Here is a 22,507-nt window from a genome sequence, read left to right as displayed (position 1 = left end):
CCGACTGCCTTCGGCTCAGGTCATGATCCTGGAGTCCCGGGATCGAGTCCCGGGATCGAGTCCCACATCGGGCTCCCTGCTCAGCAGGGAGTCTGCTTCTCCCTCTGACCCTCCTCCCTCTCATGCTCTCTGTCTCTCATTCTCTCTCTCGCAAATAAATAAAATCTTAAAAAAAAAAAAGTAACTCATCAGCTCGTGGGTGTCATTATTATGTAATTATTCTCTCATTATTATTTTCTGTATGTTTGAAATGTTGCATAACCATTTTTACGCAGAATTTCCCCCTTTAAGTCTGTATTGAGTGTGTGTACGCTTAAAGATGAGAAGTTAAAAACTGAAGAGTCAATAGGTATAGTATCTCTGGATGATTTTACATTTCATTTCTCCTACTTGCTTTTCTGACTAGTTTCTTATTTTCTAGAATAACATATATTACATAATTTATATGAAAAAAATACTCTCTAAAAAGCAACTTATGAGGGCACCTGGGTGGCTCAGTCGTTAAGCATCTGCCTTTGGCTCAGGTCATGATCCCAGGGTCCTGGGGCTCCCTGCTCTGTGGGAAGCCTGCTTCTCCCTCTCCACTCCCCCTGCTTGTGTTCCCTCTCTCGCTGTGTCTCTCTCTGTCAAATAAATAAATAAATAAAATCTTAAAAAAAAAAAAAGCAACGTATGTAAGTGTTAACTGATGTAAGAAAAAAAACATAATATGGTACTTTTACCATCGTGGCAGAGTTCCTTCTGCATGAAAAGAGTGCTGTGGGTGGAAGTGGGCACAAACCTACACGCTGGAGAAGCCACATTAAGCCCCACAAGCGCCAGGGCAGAGTGGTCACGTGGAAGAGGTCTACTAGACAGTGCATGTCAAGACTGCTCTTTAGAGGAGCCACAGATTCAGGGTGTACTTGTCAGTCACATCTGAATACATTTTTCTATCACCTTATTGTAAAACCATGCTATGGTTTTACCTCATTTAGCCATTACTTCAAAAAATGACCTAGGGGCACCTGGGTGGCTCAGTTGGTTAAGGGTCTGCCTTCAGTCAGGTCCGGATCCCAGGGATCCTGAGATCAAACCCCGCGTCCGGCTCCCTGCTCAGTGGGATGCCTGCTTCTGCTTCTCCTTCTCCCTCTGCCCCCCCACCTTGTGCTCTCTCTCTCAAATAAATAAACAAAATCTTTAAAAAAAAAAAAAAAAGAAAGAAAGAACTAATGGAAGTTTAGTGCTGGGAAGCAATCCTGCTTTACTAAATGAACACTTACCAGATATTGTCACCAAGACATTCAAGCCTTCAAGGACATCCATCTGCTGAAATCTTCTTCGGTTGATCAGAGGATATACCTTCCCTTGGCCACTTCTGTCCAGCAGCATCAGGCCACTCTCTGTACCCACTAACAAATTCACTCCTGTTTCAAGGACACAGAAAGACCTGAATTTTATGCTGTGCTTGGCAGTCTGGTTATATGGAAAGGATAACAGCACCTATCTGGAAAAGAGTGGTTTCCTTAATCACACACAAAAAGAAATGCTTGGAATAGTCAGAGGTTAAAGTGACCAAATGACAACAAATAGAGAAGTGGCAGTTTAAAAAAGGATATGAGAGAAAACACACACACCACATCCCCTCAATCTCCTGCATAATTCACCAGTTTCCCCAGAATGTTTCGAGCTCACCATCTCCTTGGTGTTACAGATTCTGTATCTCATTAGCCACATTAGACACTTGAACAAACCTTTATCGGATACCATGACTTCTTCGTGCTTCCTTTATCTGTCTTTATTTTCATCGGCAAACTTCTGGCACGAGCTATAAATAGCCACCTCAAATCCTTACCAGTTTATGACTGATCCATCGCTCACCTTAAGGTTTTCTTAAAGACCATTCTCCGTCATCACCAAAAAAGAAACAATGGCACTCAGTCCTCTGTCCCTTGAACTTCTTAGGAATATTAAAATACCGTGACCACCCCATGGGAGCAGTCCTGGCTTCTCTATGTGCTGCCATGTCTTCCCACTCTCCAGGTGCACTGAGTCTCCTTCATGGTTTGCATGCACCTTCTCTGCTTCTTAAACACAGATTTCTCCTTTGCTGTCTGTCTGCTAGAGGAGCATCTCAGAACCATCAACTCATAATTCCATACTCCACCTGCTTTTCTACCTGCTGTAAATTTCTACTGAGACTAACTTCTCAACTTTTGCCTTTTCTGTAACAGCACCACCACCTGCTCCATACAACCAGCCAAACTTACCACCAGAACCAGAGGAGACCTCCTTCCTTTCCCTTTCCTCTGCTCCCACCCTACTTGAGGCACTGGCCACCTTGTAACTGATGGACAGAGACTTTAACAGAGGTTGTTACAACACCCTCCCTCTACCTTCTCATGGCAGCAATCAAAACAATCCTAATCTTCTTACAATACTCATTAGGTCCTACCATATTTTCAGAACTATACACTCTCTATAGGTGGGTATAAAAGCCTCAATTTGGCATTCAAATCTCTCCATACCTTGAACCAACTTACTTTTCTCTCTTTATCATTCCCTTATTTCCCTAAATGCCTTGTTTCCTTGACCTCTAACCTTCATTGTCTAAGCCAACTTTGTAACATATAGTACAGATCACCTTATACTCCTACACAATTGGGCACATACATGTTTGCACTGATTCCCTAAACTGGCTAATAAACTCACTGAGACAGGAATAAAGTATCTGTGCTTTTACAAACTGTTCAATCAATAGTTTCAGATAGATGGAAAGATAGGAAAGAATAACATGTATTTCCTGAATCATAGGATCCATGTTTTATTACACACACACACACACACACACACACACCCTGCTTCCAGAAAACTTCCAACGAACAACTGTGAAGGCAACAAGGAAACACTCTCCCAGCCCCCACTCAGCTCTGTGCCTATTCTGTACTGAGCAAGTGAAACCCGAACACTTGGAGGACAAAATCTACCCAAGCAATTCTTGTTGAGGAAACTGGAAGCAACTTTTGGGATCTTGGGGAAGCTGGGAACCTGGAATTTACATATGCAGTTACTATCACTGCCGTTCAAAATCAAATAAGAACTTCACCAACTAACAGAGTGCTAGGTTCACGAGGACGACAGTTACCAATATGCCGAAGCACTTTTAGGCTCTAAGCTAACATAACACAATCCCTAGAGTCCTCAAAAAACGTAAAACATGTAAAGAGGTGCCCATAAATTCTAGACATCTACAGTTTCCAGTAATAGTGTGACCTGAAAAAAGTACCCCATTAAAAATCTATTAGGCATAAAAAAATTAAAAAAAAAAAAAAATCTATTAGGCATATGATGCAGGTTTCCATCTTGCCCTTGCCCTAAGTTTTATGAGAGTATCCCTGTCTTTGCTGCCCCACATACACTTCCACCAAATCACAGGTGCTTTCCACCTAGTACAACGGCAGTGAGAACTTGTTAGAGCCTGGCATACTATGAAACAGCTTCCAAAAATTTGAGGGAAGCCTCTCGAATTTTTGGGAAAAGAGAAAAATCTGAGTATTCACTATCCATCTAGAGTGATCCTTAAAAGTAAACAAAACCCTCAAAATATGATCATTTGCACAGATAAGGAAAAAGGCTTATGAATGCATATGGCTCAATCTATCACCTATAACTAAGATTTTTAGGATGTGCCATCCAGATCAGCCTTGTCCAATAGAACTTTGTACCTTGATGTCGGACGTGTTAGCCAATGGCCACATGTGGCTACTGAGCACTTGAAATATGGCCAGTGCAACTAAAGAACTCAATTTTCTATTTTAATTCATTTAAAGTTTAAATAGCCACATGAGACTAGTGGTTATCATAACAGCCAGTGCAGCTATGGTTGATACTGATATTTTACTCACCAGGTAACACTGTGGCTTTGAACTGGGGCTCACAGCCTTACACTTTTTTAAGGCTTACAGGCAGGCCATCATGTTTTCCACAAAAAAGTTTTTTAATAGAAATATCATACACATGGGCGCCTGGGTGGCTCAGTCAGTTAAGCAACTGCCTTCGGCTCGGGTCATGATCCTGGAGTCCCGGGATCGAGTCCCGCATCGGGCTCCCTGCTCTCGGCGGGGAGTCTGCTTCTCCCTCTCCCCCTCTCCCTGCTTGTGTTCCCTCTCTCGCTATGTCTCTCTCTGTCAAATAAATAAATAAAATCTTTAAAAAAAAAAAAAAAAGAAAGAAAGAAATATCATACACATCAGGTAATGACTGAATTTTAAGAAAAAAATTGCTGCCCAATTTAAAAACTCATTTATCATCACTGTAAGAGAAATTAACATTTATGTAATGCTCCACTCATTTTCGTATCATTTTACTTTTTTGTGGTGACTATCTCCCTACCAAATGTAGAACTATAATAGGACATTATTCTTAGTGTTTTCCCTCCATATACCTAGGTGAGATAATTTTAACTAGTTTCAGTTATTTGAAGCAGAAAAACAAAACATTAATTGACAGAGTTGCTTACAGATAGAGTCCATTCTAAAGATTGCATTTCGTGTAGCATGTCAGTATTTTCCCAATCTTCAATATCAAGTTAGCTGAAAAAATCCATGTCAAGAATCTGGTAATAACTACCAGAAGTATGAGCCTTTGAAATCTTCCTATTATTTGTGGTTTCCAAAAATAAATAGCATCCAAACATCAATCAAGATTTTACAGTAATGAATTAATAAAGGAATAAAAGACAAAGCTGAAAAAGTCTATTCATAAACACAAAGAATGCATATATTTTGGCACTTACACTCCTTGTAATTCTCCATTATATATTTCTAAGAACTGTGTAATTTTGTGAAGTACTAAGTGTTAGCAGTCAATGGAATATTGACAGTCACTGGAAAATAACCACCTTGGAAATTATGGGCCTCTGAAAAAGATTAAGTTGCATGCTGCAATAACCTTTTATAAATGTGTTTTTTAAACCTTTCAACTGTTAGATATAATTAAACTTTAAATGCTAATTGCTCAAAGGTAAGCTGTACTAGGCACTACAATTGTATTCATAGTAATCTGGTATAGGTTGATGGGAAAAATGGCTAAGAGCTCTATAACATGTGATTTAAAGTTTCCTTTAAATTTTATGATGATACTACAGGCAAAGCTCTGTAGTAAACTGCAGTTTACTATTAAGAGTGGGAACTGGGGTGCCTGGCTGGCTCAGTTGGTAGAGCATGCGACTCTTGATCTCGGGGTTATAGGTTTGAGCCCCACGTTGGCTGTAGAGATTTTATTTAAAAAAATTAAAAAAAAAGAGTGGGAACAATGATGTTCAAAATAGGTGTTAAAATTATCCTGGCTGCAAATGGGAAAAGTATCTTATTACAAAAATATAATAAATATATAGCAACTCACAAAAGTCAGTTATGTAACATGATTAAAAAAGAATGCTGAGGCTAGCATGTTCCAAAAAGGCACAAAAAAACCCATCTAACCTATCCAACACTGGTCAGCAGACCTTAAATGTGTCACCATTTCAAACTAATACTTACAGTGTCCTCTGAATTTTCTCCCCTTGTCAGTCTACCACTCTTACAGTACTTGTTTTAACTTTTCTAGGTCTAAGTCTCTGAAAGGCTTATTTTTAAACTTAACTTAAAAGGCTTACTTTTTTAACTTACCTTTTAGCTTAGCTATCACAGGCAGTTTAAGGAAACTCACCACCGATGTGCCCCAAGCCAAGCAAAAGTTCAAATATACCAATTTACAGAAACAGATTTCAACTTTATGTCATCTGCCTATCTTTCATTTCCACCTACTGATAAAATGGAAAGTTCCACTGCATCTTTAAAAACACAAGCTCGAGATACTCTCTTCTCTGAGGTATTAAAGAAGTTAATTAGGAAAAAGAAGGATTTTAGTTAAAAAATCATTTAATGGCACAAAATAGGGTCCAGCACTTTGCAGGACAGTAGAGGAATATAAAATCAGTGTAAGACTCTACTAAGTACAAACATTCTAGATAAAAATGACTTCAGCAATTTCAAAAGAATTAACTTACTTAATTTCTATACGAACTGTAATGTACTGAATTTTGATGATACACACTCCCCACGAAGGGCCTTCAGAAAGACCAAACACGGTGGAATTCAACCCTGTGATGTGATCACAACTGGCATTCCCAGAGCAACACTTCAGCACGCCGTGCGGTGACCAAGCTGCCGTACGCGAGCCCGGTAATCCCCTCAAAGTGGCTACTGTTACCTTTACCTACGAGGTTAATACAGAAAAGGCCTTATGATCATTAGGGGACTTAAGATACTCAGTGGTGACAAGGAGCGAAATCCAGAGCTGCAAGAGTGAAAGAAAAAGTGGGTATGTCTGCAGAGGGGAGAAGACTCTCCCAAACCCCGAGGGAGAGGCTGAGCAGGAGCTTGGGAAAGAGGCAGGAGAGAAGTCAACAGACACATACAAGTAGAAAAGGTGGACGAGGAGGAACTTTTAACAGACCCTCTCTTCAACAGGAACGAGGAACATCTCGAGGTTCAGGAGGTGAGAGCTGAGGCCCTCACGTCAGCCTCAAGGCTTTAGCAAGGTTAGGGGTTGAGGGTGAGGGGTAAGGTGGGCGGGGACAGGAGGGCTGATCTGGTCACTGGGGATGCAGAGGCCATCATGAACACTCCAACAAACAGCATGTTGAGGTCGATGTGCTGTGCACTTAAACCAAAATGGATCGCATGTCTTCTGTCCACTTGGCACTTGCGTTCAAGGGATGAAGAAACGGACTAGAAAGAGGGTCCCTGCTAAAAACAGCTGATTTCGGGGTTTAGGCAGAAGGAGAACAAGAACAAAGTGTGGGACTGGAAGACAAGGTACAGCCAACAGAGGGTCTATCTGTGGGAGTGAGGAAGGTGATGGCTCAGGGGAGACAGAGAGGCCAGCCCCCAAATGAGAGAGGGCAGAGTCCTCGCGTGGCGGCCTCCCCAGGCATAGCCTCTCGTGCTGTTGTAAGCTGTGAAGAGGCTGCACCACCACCGTGGAGAAGGAACAGGAAGATGGCACCACAGGCTCCTTCTGCACACTCTGGCCCGTGGCAGACTGCTTTTAAAAGCTTCATTTCCACGTTAGGCCCAAGTCATGAAGGGCAAGGCAAAAATGTTCAACAGAAACATTTAAAAAGCAATCTAACTTAATCCTTCATTCCAATACCCGGTGGCTGAAACAAGTGCAAGCCCGCACATACACCTGCATGTTTCTGCAGGAGAAGGTAACAAGGGTGGGCATCATGGAAGTCTTCCCACTTATCTGTCAACAACTCTTTACAAAATCCCCAAACTGTCCAAAATAGTACCTTCTCTAAAAGACCAGTCCACCCTTCAGGAAAATAAAACGATGACAGTCACAGTAGGAGTAAGATACCTACCCCATAAGGCAGCGCACAAAATCTCAGAGTTGAATCTCTTCTTATATTTACGAATCTCTGGGGTGTCACTCTGTGGCCTAGTATTGGTGGGATTCACATTGACCACTGAGCCCTTGCGGGTAGGATCTTGCCTTATGGCTTCTGGTCTCATTCCATCACAGGAAAATCCAACTAGAACACAGTACACTTGAAATTATTTTCTGCACACACAAACACTGCATCCGCCTCCCTCCCCGACTACACCTCAAGTAAATATTCACATGTTACAACCAACTCTTTGTCAAGGAAAAGAAATTTGTAAGAAATGTATATGGAAAAAGGAAACTGACTATGCAGCTCATTGCAAATAAGGCAATGCAAGCAGGATGGGTGTTTCTGTATCTGAGGTCTGTGCCTGCAAACCACCACCGTGCCATGCCTAAGCCACCAGAAAGAGCAACACAAAGTGACCGAGTCCTGTTTGTCAGCTGCTTTCTTGTTGCTAGTTTACTTACCCACAGAAGTCACTGTTGTCCCACTAGATGGAGAAATCTGTAGTAATCTGGGGTCTATAAAAGGTGTAAAGGAGGAGGAAGATTTGTGTTTCTGGAGTGTGCTACTAGCGGACTGAGTCTGCAATGTAAATTTCAATTTTATTAATACAAATGACATTAAAAAGATGAACATAAAACATTTCAATCCACTTCTGTACTGCACGGTTTCCCACTAGGAAGCCCTATTCCTCCTGCATCGTTCCCCCCAGATACTCTCAGGGGTGCCTCTGCATGTGCACAACACACCCCACCAGCAGGCTGTTCAACCTGGAACCACCAAAAGAGCTACATCTCTTTTCAGAAATACTGTTCATCTAAGACAGGAATGCTGCGAGCTACCAAACAAAATCTATACTTCATGCTCCTGGTTGTTGTGTTTTTTTTTTTTTAAATAAATAATTATAATAAAAACTCCTAAAGGAGGTTTGAAATGTCTGTCTCAGTTCATCAATTTCTGAATTTACTCTTCTGCCCCAAAAAGGCCAATTAACTTCTGTTGGAATATTGGCAAATCTTTACTTCGTATTATTCATTTTAACATGAGCCTCTTGCCAGAAAGCTACAGAAGCTCTGGCGACCACCATTTTAGGCGCATCATCAGGAAACCCGTATCGAACAGGGGCTCATTAGTGAAAGGTGCAAATGACAAGATATGGCACATACTTTTGCTCTTTTAGGAGCACTAGTGTTTTGGTTAATAGTGTAACTTAAGACCAAAAAAAAACACAACGAAAGTGAAACAAATTGTTAAGTGGAAATGTAATGACAATTAAAAACAAAACAAACAGAAAAATAAACTTGCCAGTTTAGTGAGTTAAGGGTTATAGTAAATACTCATTAGAGCAAAATGGAGCCAAGTTTAAATATAAATATAAGGAGAAATGTGAGTGTAGGTGGGATATATCACTGGAGAAAAAAGAACACTTCCAATCAAGTGCTTTTTAGTCCTGAAAACTTTCTCGCCCTCCATGGACAGCTAAAAGTCGCCATGTCCTAGAGCCCAAGCCCACCTAGGCTCCCAGGCTCTCTCCTTCCACTTGACACAGCTGCCTGCTGGCAAGCTTCCCACCCTGTCCTATGATCAATGGCCAATCCATCCAATGGCCAATCTTATGCAAGCCCACCTTAGAAGCAGTTGACTTGGCCCTGCTCCTCAGGGGTAGAGGATTATTCTGATTCTTTCTAAAAAGGGAACCAAAATAGGAGCAGGCTCGCAGTTAAATGCTTACATTAACAAGATTGGCTGAAGCTCCATGCCACTTTCAACCTCCTTCAACTGTTAGGCAAATGCATTTAAACCAAACCTCCCAAGAAATCAAACCACTTGTTTAATTTAGTACAGGGTGCTCAAGGTGGACTCTGTCACTGCACTGGGGGCATCATCTTGTTCCAAAGATCAAAGCATCACCCACCTAGCACCCAGACTGAGCACCACAGCCAAGCCTTCAAACGAGCACACGGGATTTCCCATTCAAAATTTTAAATTAAAAGCATGCTCAGACCTTTGCTCTTCTTAGCATCCTAATTTTCTAGATTTCCCTAAAAATCATCTGGCCTTTTCTTACAACTCTGAGTGATTGTGAATTTCAAGGAAAGAAGTCCTTTTAACAGGGTTGGTGAAAACAAATGATTAACCAACCAACAATCTCCCCCCATCAAAAACAAAAAACCAATCCAGCCCTGTTTGAAGGAGATTCCTGTAGAGGATAACAAGTGTGTCCAGATAAGGCCAGGTCTGCTTAACCAAATTTTTCTATATTTTATTTGTCAGATAAAAAGAATGAAAAGGGCTGATTCCACAAATGACTACAAGAATTTCATGCCAAATACATAATGGATCTGAGAACACAGCAATCATTTTATTTAGACTTAAAAAAAATAAACTGAATAAATAAACTGAATAAAGAAAGCCATGCAACTACACTTATCTAGAGAAAAGTAAACAGTGAACTGGCAAGTTGGAGGGACATTGATCTAGGGTTACGGGATTTGTATGCAGATCTGAAACATGTTACTTGGGGTTGGGGAGAAGGGTAGGTGACAGAAGAAAGCGGGTGGGGAAGGAGGGGTGAGGGGCGTGGGAAAGGTCTCCTCTGCAAACTAGCTACTAGGCAGTGCTGGTCAAACCCTAGGAAAGCAGCCAGCTGTGGTGCGAGACATACCTCATTAGTAGTGAGCTTGTCCTGGGGTGTCTGTGGGGACATGGTGGGTGTCGGCTGGCTGGAGGATGGGGAGGAGGAGGTGGAGGAAGTGGAGGAGGAATGGCTTTGCTGTAAGAGATCTGGCAAGAGGTGAATGCGACCGGCAAAGCCATTGCTCTCATGATGGCTGGCGCGCTTTTGGTCAACTGTACTCTGTAGAAAAAACAGGCACACTCGTCTCGCTCAAACGCTGCTGACATTCCCTATGACCCTACTGATAACTGACTTAAAGGTGCTGTGTGACTTTTCAAACTGTTAAATAATCAAGGAAAGACCACAGGAAACTGGTCGGAACTGTTCACACTTCCTCGCCGAATGCCTCGACTGAGCCAACAGAATTCAAAGTACCTCATCATCTGGTGGCCACAGGACTTGAGCGTCAGTGACTGCCTAATTTGGTTTCTCTACCACACTAGCTGTTGTCACCAAAACCACTCGCCCTTTTTTTTTTTTCTTAAAAAATCTTCCTGTCTAAAGCTCTAGAGAGTACCCTGTCGCTTCTTTGAATCCTAGTCTTTTCCACGTTCTTCCCACTTTCTATCCGAATGCATTGCCATTGCATGAAACACACTCAGGAAAAGTCCAAAACACTAGAAAGGCACCTGTTCTGTCATGGGAAGCACATCACTTCTCTGTCTTCTAAGCTAAGAAATGAACAGACAGTTGTAAAGCTGAGTAATCCGAACTGAGCACATCGGGGTGGTACACATTTAATATTCAACAAGTGAGGAAACTAACGTTTTAGAACACGCCAAGAGAGTCCTCCCAACCCTTCTGCTCCACGAGGCCCTCCTGTGACTGATGAGGCTCATCCGCTCGTCCACTGCTCCTGCCTAAGGGCTGCTCCTGCTGCAGCACGGCGGACGCTCAGAGCTGGGAGCTCTTTGCAGAACCTCCGTGGCTGCTCTGCTCCAGCCTGGGCTCTGCCTCCTCACTCTGCGAGCCTGCTGAAGGGACTCCCTGTGGCTTTTCTACTACTCAGACACAGACTGTGAGAATCAGCGTGGTGCTCGAATGAGGGCTGCCGCACAACATGCAGAGGAGCAGCAATGTGGGGTGGAAGACTGCTAGCTACCTCCTTGGCATGCAGCACATACCTGCCTCCTTAGCCCCCGACACTCTACCCTCTGGGTCTTGTTAACATGAAAACAGATGATGATGTAGAAACAGCATGAGTGAGTGAATGAGCAAGTGGGTTAATGACTACAGGAGAAGCTCTGCCTCTAACAACAAAGAGAAGACACAGGTACCTGGCGGACGATGAGAGTGCCCTCCTTGGATGGGGTCATGGCTGGCTCACTTTCTACATCGTCATGGACAATCATGGTTTTCACCGACTCTGTTTCACCATTGCTCAAATTCAGAGATGACCTATTGAGACAAAATTCAGAAGTGAAGGGCTATCATCCCATGAGTTGAGGACATCCTGTTTAGATTCTTCACCTTCCCAAAGGCCTAAGACGAGATCAGGCTACAGACAGTGTTTCCTCAAAGAAAACAAATGTTTAGCTCTTCCCCTTCAACAAAGAACTGTCTGCCAGTATAGTTTGCTTTTGAGCAAAAACATCTAAATGAATTCTCATGGTTAATGTGGTTCAACTGAACTGAAACTTCCCTTTTGTCATACTGTCAAATTAAAAAGAAAAAAATAAAATACACTGGGGTACTGGGGAGAAGCACTGACACACCCACGCACGCAGACAAAGAGAAGGGGGAAGAACACGAAGGCTGCCTGTTGCTGAACCCAGGAGAACTCAATGTTAAATGTTCATAAAGTCAGGATAGGTTTAGAAAAAACTGGTTCTAAATGGAAAGAGTTCAGTGGAGACACTCTCAGCCGCTCTAAAATACACCAAGGACTGACGCTGCTCTGGTGTCCTCTGGTCCAGAGGTGGCTTCCTCGGCCCCTTCTTGTTCTACGTCATCGTCTTCCTCATCTGTCGTCCCTGACTCCTCACTGGATGAGGAGTAGTCTGTCACTTTGTGTGGTGGTCGCACATCTTCCACTGCTCGAAGCTCTTTGGCCAGTGCAGTCAAATCCTAACGCACAGGACAGAAAAGAGAGTAAGGCAAAGGGGTGTGCGCCAGGGGTACTAGGAAGAAAACAGCAAATTATGAGACATTCTTCATTTTAACTATGATAAAATAGCCACGACATCCATTTTGTAAAGCTATTCTGTATCTACCAGTAACATAGGAAGGTGAGCTCTTAAAGCTTTTGATAGAAAAGACCAAAAAATGTGAAAAAATAGGGGGAAAAATAAAAAGCTACCAATGTACATAATTCAAATCTCACAGCAATAAAAAACATACATCTGCTTACGATAGGCTAACAGTGCTTTTTAAAAACCCTAACATAAAATTCTAGATCAACACGTTGTGAAGGAAAATCCTTGGAATTCTGCCTATATAACAAAGTCTTCTTTCAAAGAGATTATCCAGAAAGCAAGATTTTAGTTAAATTGGGCTGACTGAAAGTTTTTCTTTGTGAACTTGTTATTTTTAACTCCACCTTTTATTTTAACAATTTCAGACCTACGAAAAGTGAAAAAGTGAGTATATCTGACCTCACAGAGTATTAACAACTTGCCACATTCCTAAGAAGGTCCACGGCACAGGAAGTGAGAAAGTGGACGCAGCATGTGCTGCTGTGGGCAGGAGGTAAGGTGCTTCCCTGGCACCACCTGACCCACATTTTCCTGCAATACTGCCAACAAATATGAACATCAGACAGAAAGGAAATCTACTTTAAAAGACATTTTTCAAAAGCAGCTTCATTTCCCATGATTCTTCCATACTGAGATATTTTAATACGCAATTATCCACAGATAATTTTTAAGCCTGATTATTATTTATACTCTACACCTTCATGCAGAAGTCCAAGGTTTCTACTTGGGCATTATAATTTAAAGTAATGACTTCTAAAAAAAAAAGTGGGCTATGTAGTCATTTTTCCTTTCTCTTTTTAGCAGTTCCAAAGGAGTTTCCTTCTCTGCAGTTATGAATATGTTGCTGTTCTTTGAGCTTGAGCCTCTGAAATAACAAAGTATCGGACCTTCAGTCTTACTATTTCATGATTACAACTGGGGCTTTTTAAGAAGTTATTTTTAGAAGTTCTATGTAATAATAATAAATATACACAGCAAATTCTATGTTAAAAAAGATAAAGCAGAAGCTTAGAACTTTTGAATTCTAGAAATGAAAAAAAGGCAAGTTGAAGGAGGAAAGGAAATGTAGATGGACTACAATCTAAGCTTAAGAGGCAATTGGAATGCTGCTCGGCTGCGGCATTTTCCAGACATGGGGCTTACCACTTCGCCCTTCAGTGCAGAGCAGTTTCATTGAGCCGGAGAAGCCATCAGGGATGAAGAACGCACAGCACAAGGAAGCATGGGACAAAGAAGGGGAGTGAGGGGAAGGACAGGAATCAATTCAAGCAGGAAATCAAAATTCCAAAAGGCTTACAATCCCACAATGGGCAGAGTTACATGGTCAGTTAATGCAACAAGGACTACAGGCCAAGAATGAGGAAGTCACAACCGTCACTCCCAGTAACAAAGGCAGAAGTTAAATCAATAGGTGAGCTGAAGAAAAAGGGAATGTAAAAATATTTACTCTAAAAACCAGTTTTGTAAATGCCCAACTCATCAAGAATATGTCAAGGTTAATGCTGAGCAAAGATAAAATTTATAAAAAGGCTTTTCTCTCTTTTGTACTTAAAAAAAAAAAATTACTACAACAGCGACGTGGGTGGGGGTGTGCACAAATGTGTCTGAGGATATGGCATTCCTTCTAATTCTTCAAATCTGTGCGGGGTGGGAGGAGGGGGCGGCCACAGAAAGGACTGCAGGCCTCTCGATTACATATTTTTAATAGAAAGACCTCACTCACTCAAGCTTAGAATAAATAAAACTGATTTTGTATAATTCTTACAGCAGGCTTGAGAGGTCTGAAAACTTCTTTCTTTTCTTCAGGTTTTTTCACTGCATTTTCTAGGCGCTGAGACGGAGAGCCTTCAGATTTGGATGATGCTGTGAAATTCAAGAAAAACAAGAAAGGCAGAAACAGATAAGCACAGAGATGTGTGTCACAAATCTGACCCAGCCCACCCCTAGCCTTTGTTTCTCTCCCCTTCCCTTCCGCCCACTTCTGGTAGCCCCACTCAAGGCAGGTCTCCACACGCAGACCTGACTCTGCTTAACGTGTATTCACAATACGTTGTTACACTATGTCAATAATACAATAGTGGGGATTTTCATTAGCTTATTTTGAGGGTTAAAATAACCAATAATAATGACAGCACTGATGGGGGTCCATATTGAAAGAAGTGGGTTCAAATCCCAGCTCGGACATTTAGCTAATCACCTTGGACAAGTTACTTCAGCTCACTACACTGAAGTTGCTTTAAGTTTATAAAATGGAGACACAATACATCTCTCTCTCTCTCATGGAGTTCTTTTAAGGATTAAATGAGATAATGCATATAAAGTGCTCACAGTGCTAGGCATGTATAAGCTCTCAAAAGTGAACTCTGTATTATTAAGATTATGGTATCATTAGCAACCTGCACCGAAACACTGTTTTGTGATATGCAGCTGTGAAAAAAACCACAGGCCTTTTTACATGATTGAAAAGGATCTCCAATATACTGATCATATAGCCCAATAGCGTTAATGGGGAAAGGGAAAAGCAAAGGTATCCTACATCTCACTCTGAAGCGCTCCCCAGAGCCACTCTGAGACCCAGGGTGGGACCCAGGCTGGGATCCTGAGTTGCTGGACCCCGAGGAGCTGCCACTGCCAGGCCTGGGCACCAGCTTCTCCACTCTCTCCCACAGCAGCCTGGGCTCAATACTGCTGTTAGAAAAGAAGAGAGAACAGCTAATGCATTATCCCAAGATGTAGTATCAAATTATAAACAGATGCATGAAGTGTCCACCAATGTCTTTGAAATGTAGGTAAAATGAGGGGAAAAATGGCCTAAAAACAGCATTCAACATTAAATTCATCAAAAGTTACAACGACATCATTCATGGGTTTTTATCTCAGATACCCTTTTTTAAATTGTAGCTGACACACAACGTTACATTAGTTGTGGGTGTATGAAATATCTCAGATAAGCTTAAATAAAAAATGTTAAATAACAGGCTACCATTAGCCAGACCCCAAATCTTCATCACGACTGACAGGAAATGCAACTGCTCAGTCGAAAAGTATTAACTATTCCTGTCACAGCTATAAACTCAGTTTCTTATTATAAAAAAATTCCACTTAATATAGTCACACACAAAATTATGCTGCTTCTAGGCTGTTGATCTCACTGTCCATCAATGCCATTAAGAGCTGACACTTACACTTTGTATGAACGGAGTTAGAAATGCCACAGAGCATAGGCTACAATGCTCCCTGGCCAAGGATGCACCCAGAGCATAAATTTGCTAGAACACAATTAATATACAGGCTCAGTCACAGGAGAATCCCACAGTGCACCCTCATCATTTAAGGACTAAGAATGCTCTCTGCAGATTCTGGTCTGTCACCCATCTTTGTGCTCCAAGTTACATCAAGGCTCCACGTGCAGAAGGCTAATTTCAGAGGTTCAGTGAGATTAAGTACAAAATAGTCAACACAGTGCTCCTTCCTTCCCCTAGGATGGCACTGGCCAATGGAAATCACTTGACAGGATGAATATATATATATATATAGCTGACTGGTAATAACATGGTAGCCATGCCTGCATGTGGCTACTGAGCACATGAAATGTGACTAGTGTAGCTAAGGAAATTAACTTTTAATTTTACTGAATTTTAATTAAGTTAAATTCAAATTTAAGTAGCTTCATGTGGCTAACAGCTACTGTATAGTACGCAGAACAGCTCTACAACCTAAAAATATTATTTGATTAATTCACTAGTTTATTACAGACTGTAAGTCAACCAGTGACTTTTCTTTAGTAGCCTGTTTGTGATTTCTGTACCAATCCAAAGCACTTGGGACATCCTTTAGATGATAAGCTCCCTCAGGTTCCAATTCTCTTAATCTCTCCCATGCGTTCCCTGCTGTTCCATCCACTTGCTCTTACAGAGCCAGAGAGTTTTCATTTTAAAAGTGCTGAAATACACAACTGGATTCAGACTCACTAGAGACCAGTTTGCTGTTATTCACGATAATGGATTTTCTGGCAGTTTTTCTTTTATAAAGTGACCATCTCTTTACCTCAGACGTTCCATGTTTATGAACATTTTTATGAAAACAAACATGATGTAATATGCCATGCAGTAAACCTGTTTTTAAGCTTCCCTCTTCTCTTACCTGGTGGAGTTTCTTTGACCTGCTTGGCTATTTTGCTGTCCACTGCCTTGCAGTGGGGAATCCCGACGGGACAGAACAGGGGAACGAGACGTTGTCCTCACAGGAACCTTTGGGTAGAAAAACATAGCAATTAAATTATTGAAAATATGAGAAGAAAAAAGATTTCCTTACCAAAACATATTTTTAGAATAGTCCTACTTATGTGAGCCTTACTATCACTACCCCCCACCCCCCATCCCTGATCCTTCTCTGCCCTCCACTGATACAATACGATAGAGAAAATTCAGTCAAAGGCATCAAAGGAGGCAGGACAAACAGCCTTTCTATGCTTCTGTAACATTCAAATGATGTTTGGACTAAAGCTTCATGGCAAGGGACATACAAAGCATTTTGCTGAGATAATGTGAGAATCAGGAAAATAAGCTCAAAGGAATCAAACAATGGTCTACAAATGGATCAGTAGGAAACAAAGACTGGTAGGAAGCAAGAAAATATTCAGAGGAAGCAAATTCCAAGTGGAGGAAAAATAAACGAAATGAAAATGTGCCTTTTGTTTAATTTCACCATTAAGTAATTACCAAAACAACACAACAAAAAATTGAAAAGGAAACCAAAAATCCCTCAATTTAAAAAAAAAAAAATCATTTTGGAATTTTAATGTAAAATTTTTCTTAAAAGAACGTTTTCTGAAAATTTTGATATTCATTAATATTGCAAAATAATTTGTAGCTTTTGTATAAATGTTTAAGACAACAGCTAAAATATATTTTGATTCTTTTTGTTCTAGGAGTATATTCTTTATAGACTTACTCATATATTATTCTGTTACTTTGTGTTTAAGTATAGAGTTAACGACAACCATAAAAAGCTAACTGGCTGCTGGCTGAATTTAACTGAGTAACTATGGAACTTTCCCCACTGTAAAAAGTTCCTTTGAAGTTTCATTGCCCCTTCATTCTGGTGAAGTCACCATACCCTTAGTTAAAATAAATAATTAAAAAAAAAATAACAAAAAGGAAAAAAGCAGCACACATCTGTCTTTCTGCTTCTTACCCTTGGAGGCACCTCGTCACTGTCTGATCTAGACCAAGCCTTTTGGGTGGGGTCAGGTACCTCCGACTTAGAGTCAGAACTCTGACTTAGCACCTCACTGCGGGAAGGTGGACATGGGTCCTGAGAGCGAAGATGGTGGTGTGCAAATTTGGGAGGAGAAGGGTCACTGAAGGAATGGGATCGCGAGACAGGGGAAACATTGTTCTTGAGAGATGCCAGGTGGGACCACTGTACCTTACAAGAAAACAAAACACAAAACATTCAATGCGTTCCGCATAAAACGCTTTTCCGGTCAATACCAAATCCAAACCAAGAAATGGGGAAAGGCAAACAGGGGCAATACAGTCCTAGGTAAGCCAAGCAGTGGAACAGTTACACTTCTAAGTGAAAAAGCAGTCTGGGGAACACAATATATAGAAAAAACCAAATGTACATTTATAAAGAAAACTTTTAATATCCAGACTAACATTACAGATAGCAGTAAACATGAAGATTAATGAAACAAAACAAAACAAAACAAAAAAACCCTGGTAGACCTCCGGTCCTAAAAGGGAGGACAACGTGCTCCATGCACATCCATGTCAAAGCAGAGTTGACAGGCACAGAGAGAGAGGGAGGAAAGAAAAATCACAAGACAGACACTGCCATACATTCAGACCTAGCTATCCATCCTCATGGCACCTGGCAGCATAAGGTTTCAGACCAAATAACCACAAAACAACACATTCATGAGCAAAGACAAACCCCTTGTGTGTTGGCAGACTATGGTAATACAACTTAAAAACAGCCAACTTTTCAAATACACCCACGATTTTGCCTCTTTCTTCTCCCAGGTCCTAAAACACTCAAACTTTAGAGATCTCCATACATGTTCATAGTAGTTACAAGAAAAGGAATTTTGGCTTCTTTAGGAATATTCAGTACTATCATTCCCTCTGGAGTATATGCCTTCTACCTGACAACTGAAGAAACAGGACAACTACTTGTCACCTGAGTTAACCTGGTTGTTTTTTAAGCTGGTAAAGCAATCTCTGAAATAATCTGTATTTTCTTTATTGTATTTTATCATTTTAAAATAAGTGTTCAAGATTGCCATTTACATAATTCTAGCTATGCTATCCATTATATCAACACATTTAAGAAAACTAAAAATCCAAATCACAACTGGTTCTACCTCTCCAAATGCAAGATTCAGAATAAGTCCCAGGTCATGATTTCTATGACTTCCAAGAGAGTGACAAATTCCACTTATTGGTGGAAAAATCTCAGAGTGGAATAATCTCAGAGTGTTAAAATGTTTAAAAATTTCAGGGGGAAAAATTTGAAAATGAAACTATTATCTGTAACTATAATAAAAAATGGGCTTCAAAATAGAATCCTAGTCTCCTCAAAGAATGTTTTTGTAAGTAGAGGTTTCAGCCCAAAGCAACTTTAGGTAGAAGGAGGAAAAAGGAGACTATCTCTAGGCACTACATTAGTTAATTAATATAGAAGTAGCCTACATAATTCAGGAATTCCTATTTCTTAAACTTTTAGTGGCCAAACAGATAAAAATTTTCAATTTGCAGTATAGTTTAACTTTCAGAATAGAGATTTTAGTCTTGGACTCTTCATACAAGTGCTGTCAAATCTATTCTACCAGTCCTCTTTCCCTTCCCTCTGTCCTGCTTTCCTCACTCTCTGGCTTGTGGGTCAGCTCTTGTGTGAATCAAGAAACTGCTGACCCCATGTAAGTATCTCCTTGCCCCCCAATAACCCCCACCCCCACAAACATGCCCTTTGTTTAGTTCTGGTTCTTCTTTTTTTTTAACAACTCCTCCACACTGGGACTATTGATTGTAAAGGATGTTCAAATCCTCACTTGGATTTTTCAGAACACCACAACTACTTTTATCACAAGAATATGAACTTTTGTCCCCTAACATTTGCAAACATCAGTGACAAGTAAACTCAGGCTTAAGAACCTGTTCCCAATATTCTGGATTACACAGCTTCAAGGAGCAAAATATCTAAAAGTCACTTACTTTCAGTAAGAAAATGGGAATCTGTGTTTTAAGGATCATTCAGATCTTTAACATGGGCAATCCCTGCTGTTCCCTTCCTTCTCTGGATAGTACTGGGGGTTCTCTTTTAACCACACAGCACTCAGCCCAGAGGAGGTTCTCCCTCACCTAGACTAGGCAGAATGCTCTGGCCAACCCAATGAAAGGTCATAACCTTTACCCTGACCTACTTCAGGGGAATGCACACTTAACCTACTAGAGCGTATTTTCTTTTGGCTCTTGAACCTTTTGAGAATCTAATAAAAGCCCCTTTTCCCAGAAAAATATGCACAGTTGGACAAAATCAAGAAATTATACATGCAATTTCAGGGCAGACATTGGTTTTCTAAAGCCCACTCATGGAACTGGCCAGGAGCCGAGGACCAAAGGTTAAGAAAAGGTTCTGGTTCTCCCTCTATGTACTTATGATACTAACTTTCCAAAACCTAAACTGAAAAATTTTTGTATTAGAGAAAGGAGGCACTTGTTTATGAACATCTGAGATAGGGAAGACAAAAAGACTAAAAGAAGAAATCACTGAGTCTAGATATTCTTAGTAAGTACAACAAAAATCTTAAAAAACAAAAAACAAAAAAGCCCTCCCCTTTTCTCTATCAACTGAGGGTATACTGCCTGTATGTTAATCGAAAATCACTCCTACTAATCTCTTTTCTTTCTGAATGTGGTAACAAATCAAACTGTAAACATTACAAGCAGGCCCATGGCTTAGTGAGCTATGATGTGAGTCTCCTCAGCCCACAGCCACGTGGCTGTTGCTACCTGTGGCTCAGCTGGTCTCTGCAGGGCAGGATGCACAGACTCGGAGTTGCCATTGGAAAAAGACTCTGATCTGGAAGGCACTGGTGGCTCCAATACTCTGCCTGTCTGCTTAGACTGGGCTTCAGGGGAGCTGTGGTTAGTTTTCCTAAATCTATCTTCCACCTGCATCAGAGAATTAGAAGACATAACTCAGTGTTAGTAGGGAAAAGCTGAGATCCCAAAGAAAGCCTGAAAGTGGAAGGGCCCTAGAGAGAAATTTTCTCTTTTCTCCAACTACGAGGAAAGAGAGGGGTGGCTTAAAAAGAGAGGGGACAAATAAAATAGGGCTAAAATTCGATTTGAGATAAAGAAATACTTATGAAGATAAAAATTAAGCCTTTAAAATCTCCTGGCAAGAATTCTTAGATTGTACATGATGACAAACTAGGGAAAAAAAAATTAATGTCACAACAAACTTAACAACAGATTAAAAGATTATCACCAGGAAGCCAAAACACATTTTATTCTACCAAAAATAAAGGCATTCCAGAATCAGCAGAACACTTGTTCCTAGAATTAGGGTAAGACATGGTAGAAGAATGCCACCTATAGGCCAGGTTTAAACACACTCTAGAAGCTGCCCAGGTCCCCCTATTCCTAGTATCCCCAGTTACTGCTTTGCCACATCCTTACTGTGACGCTCTGGGTAGCCCAAATGTGCCAGTACAGTGACAAATTACAGTCTTTGAGACGTTAGTAAACTGGACTACAGCCACACTTTATTTTCATTGTGGTTTTGGAAAAATAGCTAACCACGCCACCATTCCCTTTGTTTACATTGTAAGAATGATTCTGCCATACAGTCTTCTCTCTGTTTAGTGTTCAATTCCTCTGCAATTTGTTAACAGAGGCACTCTAGTCATCTATGGAAAAACCACTAAGCAGATAAGAGACCTTGGGCAAGTGTCCTTTCACTTCTCTGAACCACAATTTCTCAGCTAGGAAACCAAGAAGAGTGGCTCGTAACTGGTCTCTATGCCCCATTCTAGCCTTAATATTACACAGTTCCTAAGTGTCATTCTATTACTTTCTAGGGAACAGTGGACACCGGATCAATGTTTAAGCAACGAAGGAAAGAAAATACCTCTCGAGCTCTGTCAGCGGGCTCGTAGTGGGGTTTAGGCTCGGGAGCGTGAAAGCTTGGCTTGCTCCTTTCCTGCTGCGGTGGCTGGGGCTGCTGCGGGTGCGGCCTCCTGTGGTCATGCTGTAGAGACAGGAGATATGCTTGTTCTTGTTGCAACTGCCTCTGGAGCCTCTCTGCCTGCCGGTGCTCCTCCATCTCCCGCCATCGGCACTCCTTGGAGAGGGAGAGGAGAACACTAAATCTATGGGACACTGCAGAGCTCGCCTCTTCTCTGGATTCATTCTCGACTTTTTAAAAAGACAATGCCCTTTGTCCCCCCTGTTTGATAACAGAGCAAAATGACTGGGATTTTAAATAGCATATTACCTGTGGAAAAATCTGACAGCTTGTTGCTAACCATAATATCACTGGACAGAGAAAGAATTCAATTAAAAGTTGGTTTCGGTGGTTTCAAAAGTAAGAATATACTAGACAAAAATCCTATGGTGTGTGCTTAGAGCTTTCAGCCCTTAGCATTCTAGTTTGTTCACAGAATGCCAAGTTCTATTCAAAACCTTGCTATCTACCAAGAGAACAGTTAACTCTTTAACAGGGAAATAAATATATAGAAGCCACCTCGAAAAGTTGCCCAAAGTAGCATGACCACAGAGGACGTCTCCATTTGAGCCTGTCAGTCCACAGCACTAACCAAAATGGTCTGGTGATCACCACAGCTCTGCCCAAAGCTCAGGGGAGGGATAGCTAAACGAGCCCTAATGCTACGGAACAAGACAGATACAGGGCGTTACCAGTAACATGGCCTGCTCCTGGAGCAGCTGCTGCTGAAGGATTTCCAAGTGCCGCTGCTCCTCTTCTAGCTGTCGCCTGATATACTCCTGTCACACAGAAATTACCCAGCAATCAATTTATCCAAAAGGAAAGCATCAGAGCCACCTGAATGGAGCACCAAGAACCATTTGCCCCAATGGTCTTCAGTGGTAATTCACTTAGTGATGAATATATTCCAAAGCATATGGTGAAGGATTTTCCCCAAGATCATCAAATTGGCCAAGATCTAAAGAGTCTAACAAATGA

At 41.2% G+C, this 22,507-nt stretch overlaps 1 protein-coding gene across 37 annotated transcripts in view; it reads right to left on the bottom strand.

Moving 5' to 3' along the window:
* MAP4K4 (mitogen-activated protein kinase kinase kinase kinase 4) overlaps nucleotides 1-22,507 on the bottom strand; it is a 190,716-nt gene that overhangs the window by 14,985 nt on the left and 153,224 nt on the right. For 2 of the 37 annotated variants that reach the window (XM_021680342.2, XM_044919083.1), the window contains exons 14-26: nucleotides 22,222-22,308; nucleotides 21,434-21,646; nucleotides 20,311-20,472; nucleotides 16,436-16,542; nucleotides 14,829-14,980; nucleotides 14,058-14,155; nucleotides 13,436-13,444; nucleotides 11,989-12,164; nucleotides 11,375-11,495; nucleotides 10,086-10,277; nucleotides 7,885-8,002; nucleotides 7,391-7,561; nucleotides 1,263-1,406 (exon numbers count right to left, since the gene is read on the bottom strand). In XM_021680342.2, the coding sequence (XP_021536017.1) occupies nucleotides 1,263-1,406; nucleotides 7,391-7,561; nucleotides 7,885-8,002; nucleotides 10,086-10,277; nucleotides 11,375-11,495; nucleotides 11,989-12,164; nucleotides 13,436-13,444; nucleotides 14,058-14,155; nucleotides 14,829-14,980; nucleotides 16,436-16,542; nucleotides 20,311-20,472; nucleotides 21,434-21,646; nucleotides 22,222-22,308 (1,750 nt within the window). Of the gene's footprint in view, nucleotides 1-1,262; nucleotides 1,407-7,390; nucleotides 7,562-7,884; nucleotides 8,003-10,085; nucleotides 10,278-11,374; nucleotides 11,496-11,988; nucleotides 12,165-13,435; nucleotides 13,445-14,057; nucleotides 14,156-14,828; nucleotides 14,981-16,435; nucleotides 16,543-17,488; nucleotides 17,723-20,310; nucleotides 20,473-21,433; nucleotides 21,647-22,221; nucleotides 22,309-22,507 lie in introns of all 37 variants that reach the window. The other 35 variants (XM_044919089.1, XM_044919090.1, XM_044919093.1 and 32 more) reach the window with 33 other exon arrangements.

This window comes from Neomonachus schauinslandi, chromosome 10, assembly GCF_002201575.2.
Source record: "Neomonachus schauinslandi chromosome 10, ASM220157v2, whole genome shotgun sequence".
In the NCBI taxonomy this organism is placed as follows: Eukaryota; Metazoa; Chordata; class Mammalia; order Carnivora; family Phocidae; genus Neomonachus; species Neomonachus schauinslandi.
This window is presented reverse-complemented; position numbering and strand designations above follow the sequence as displayed.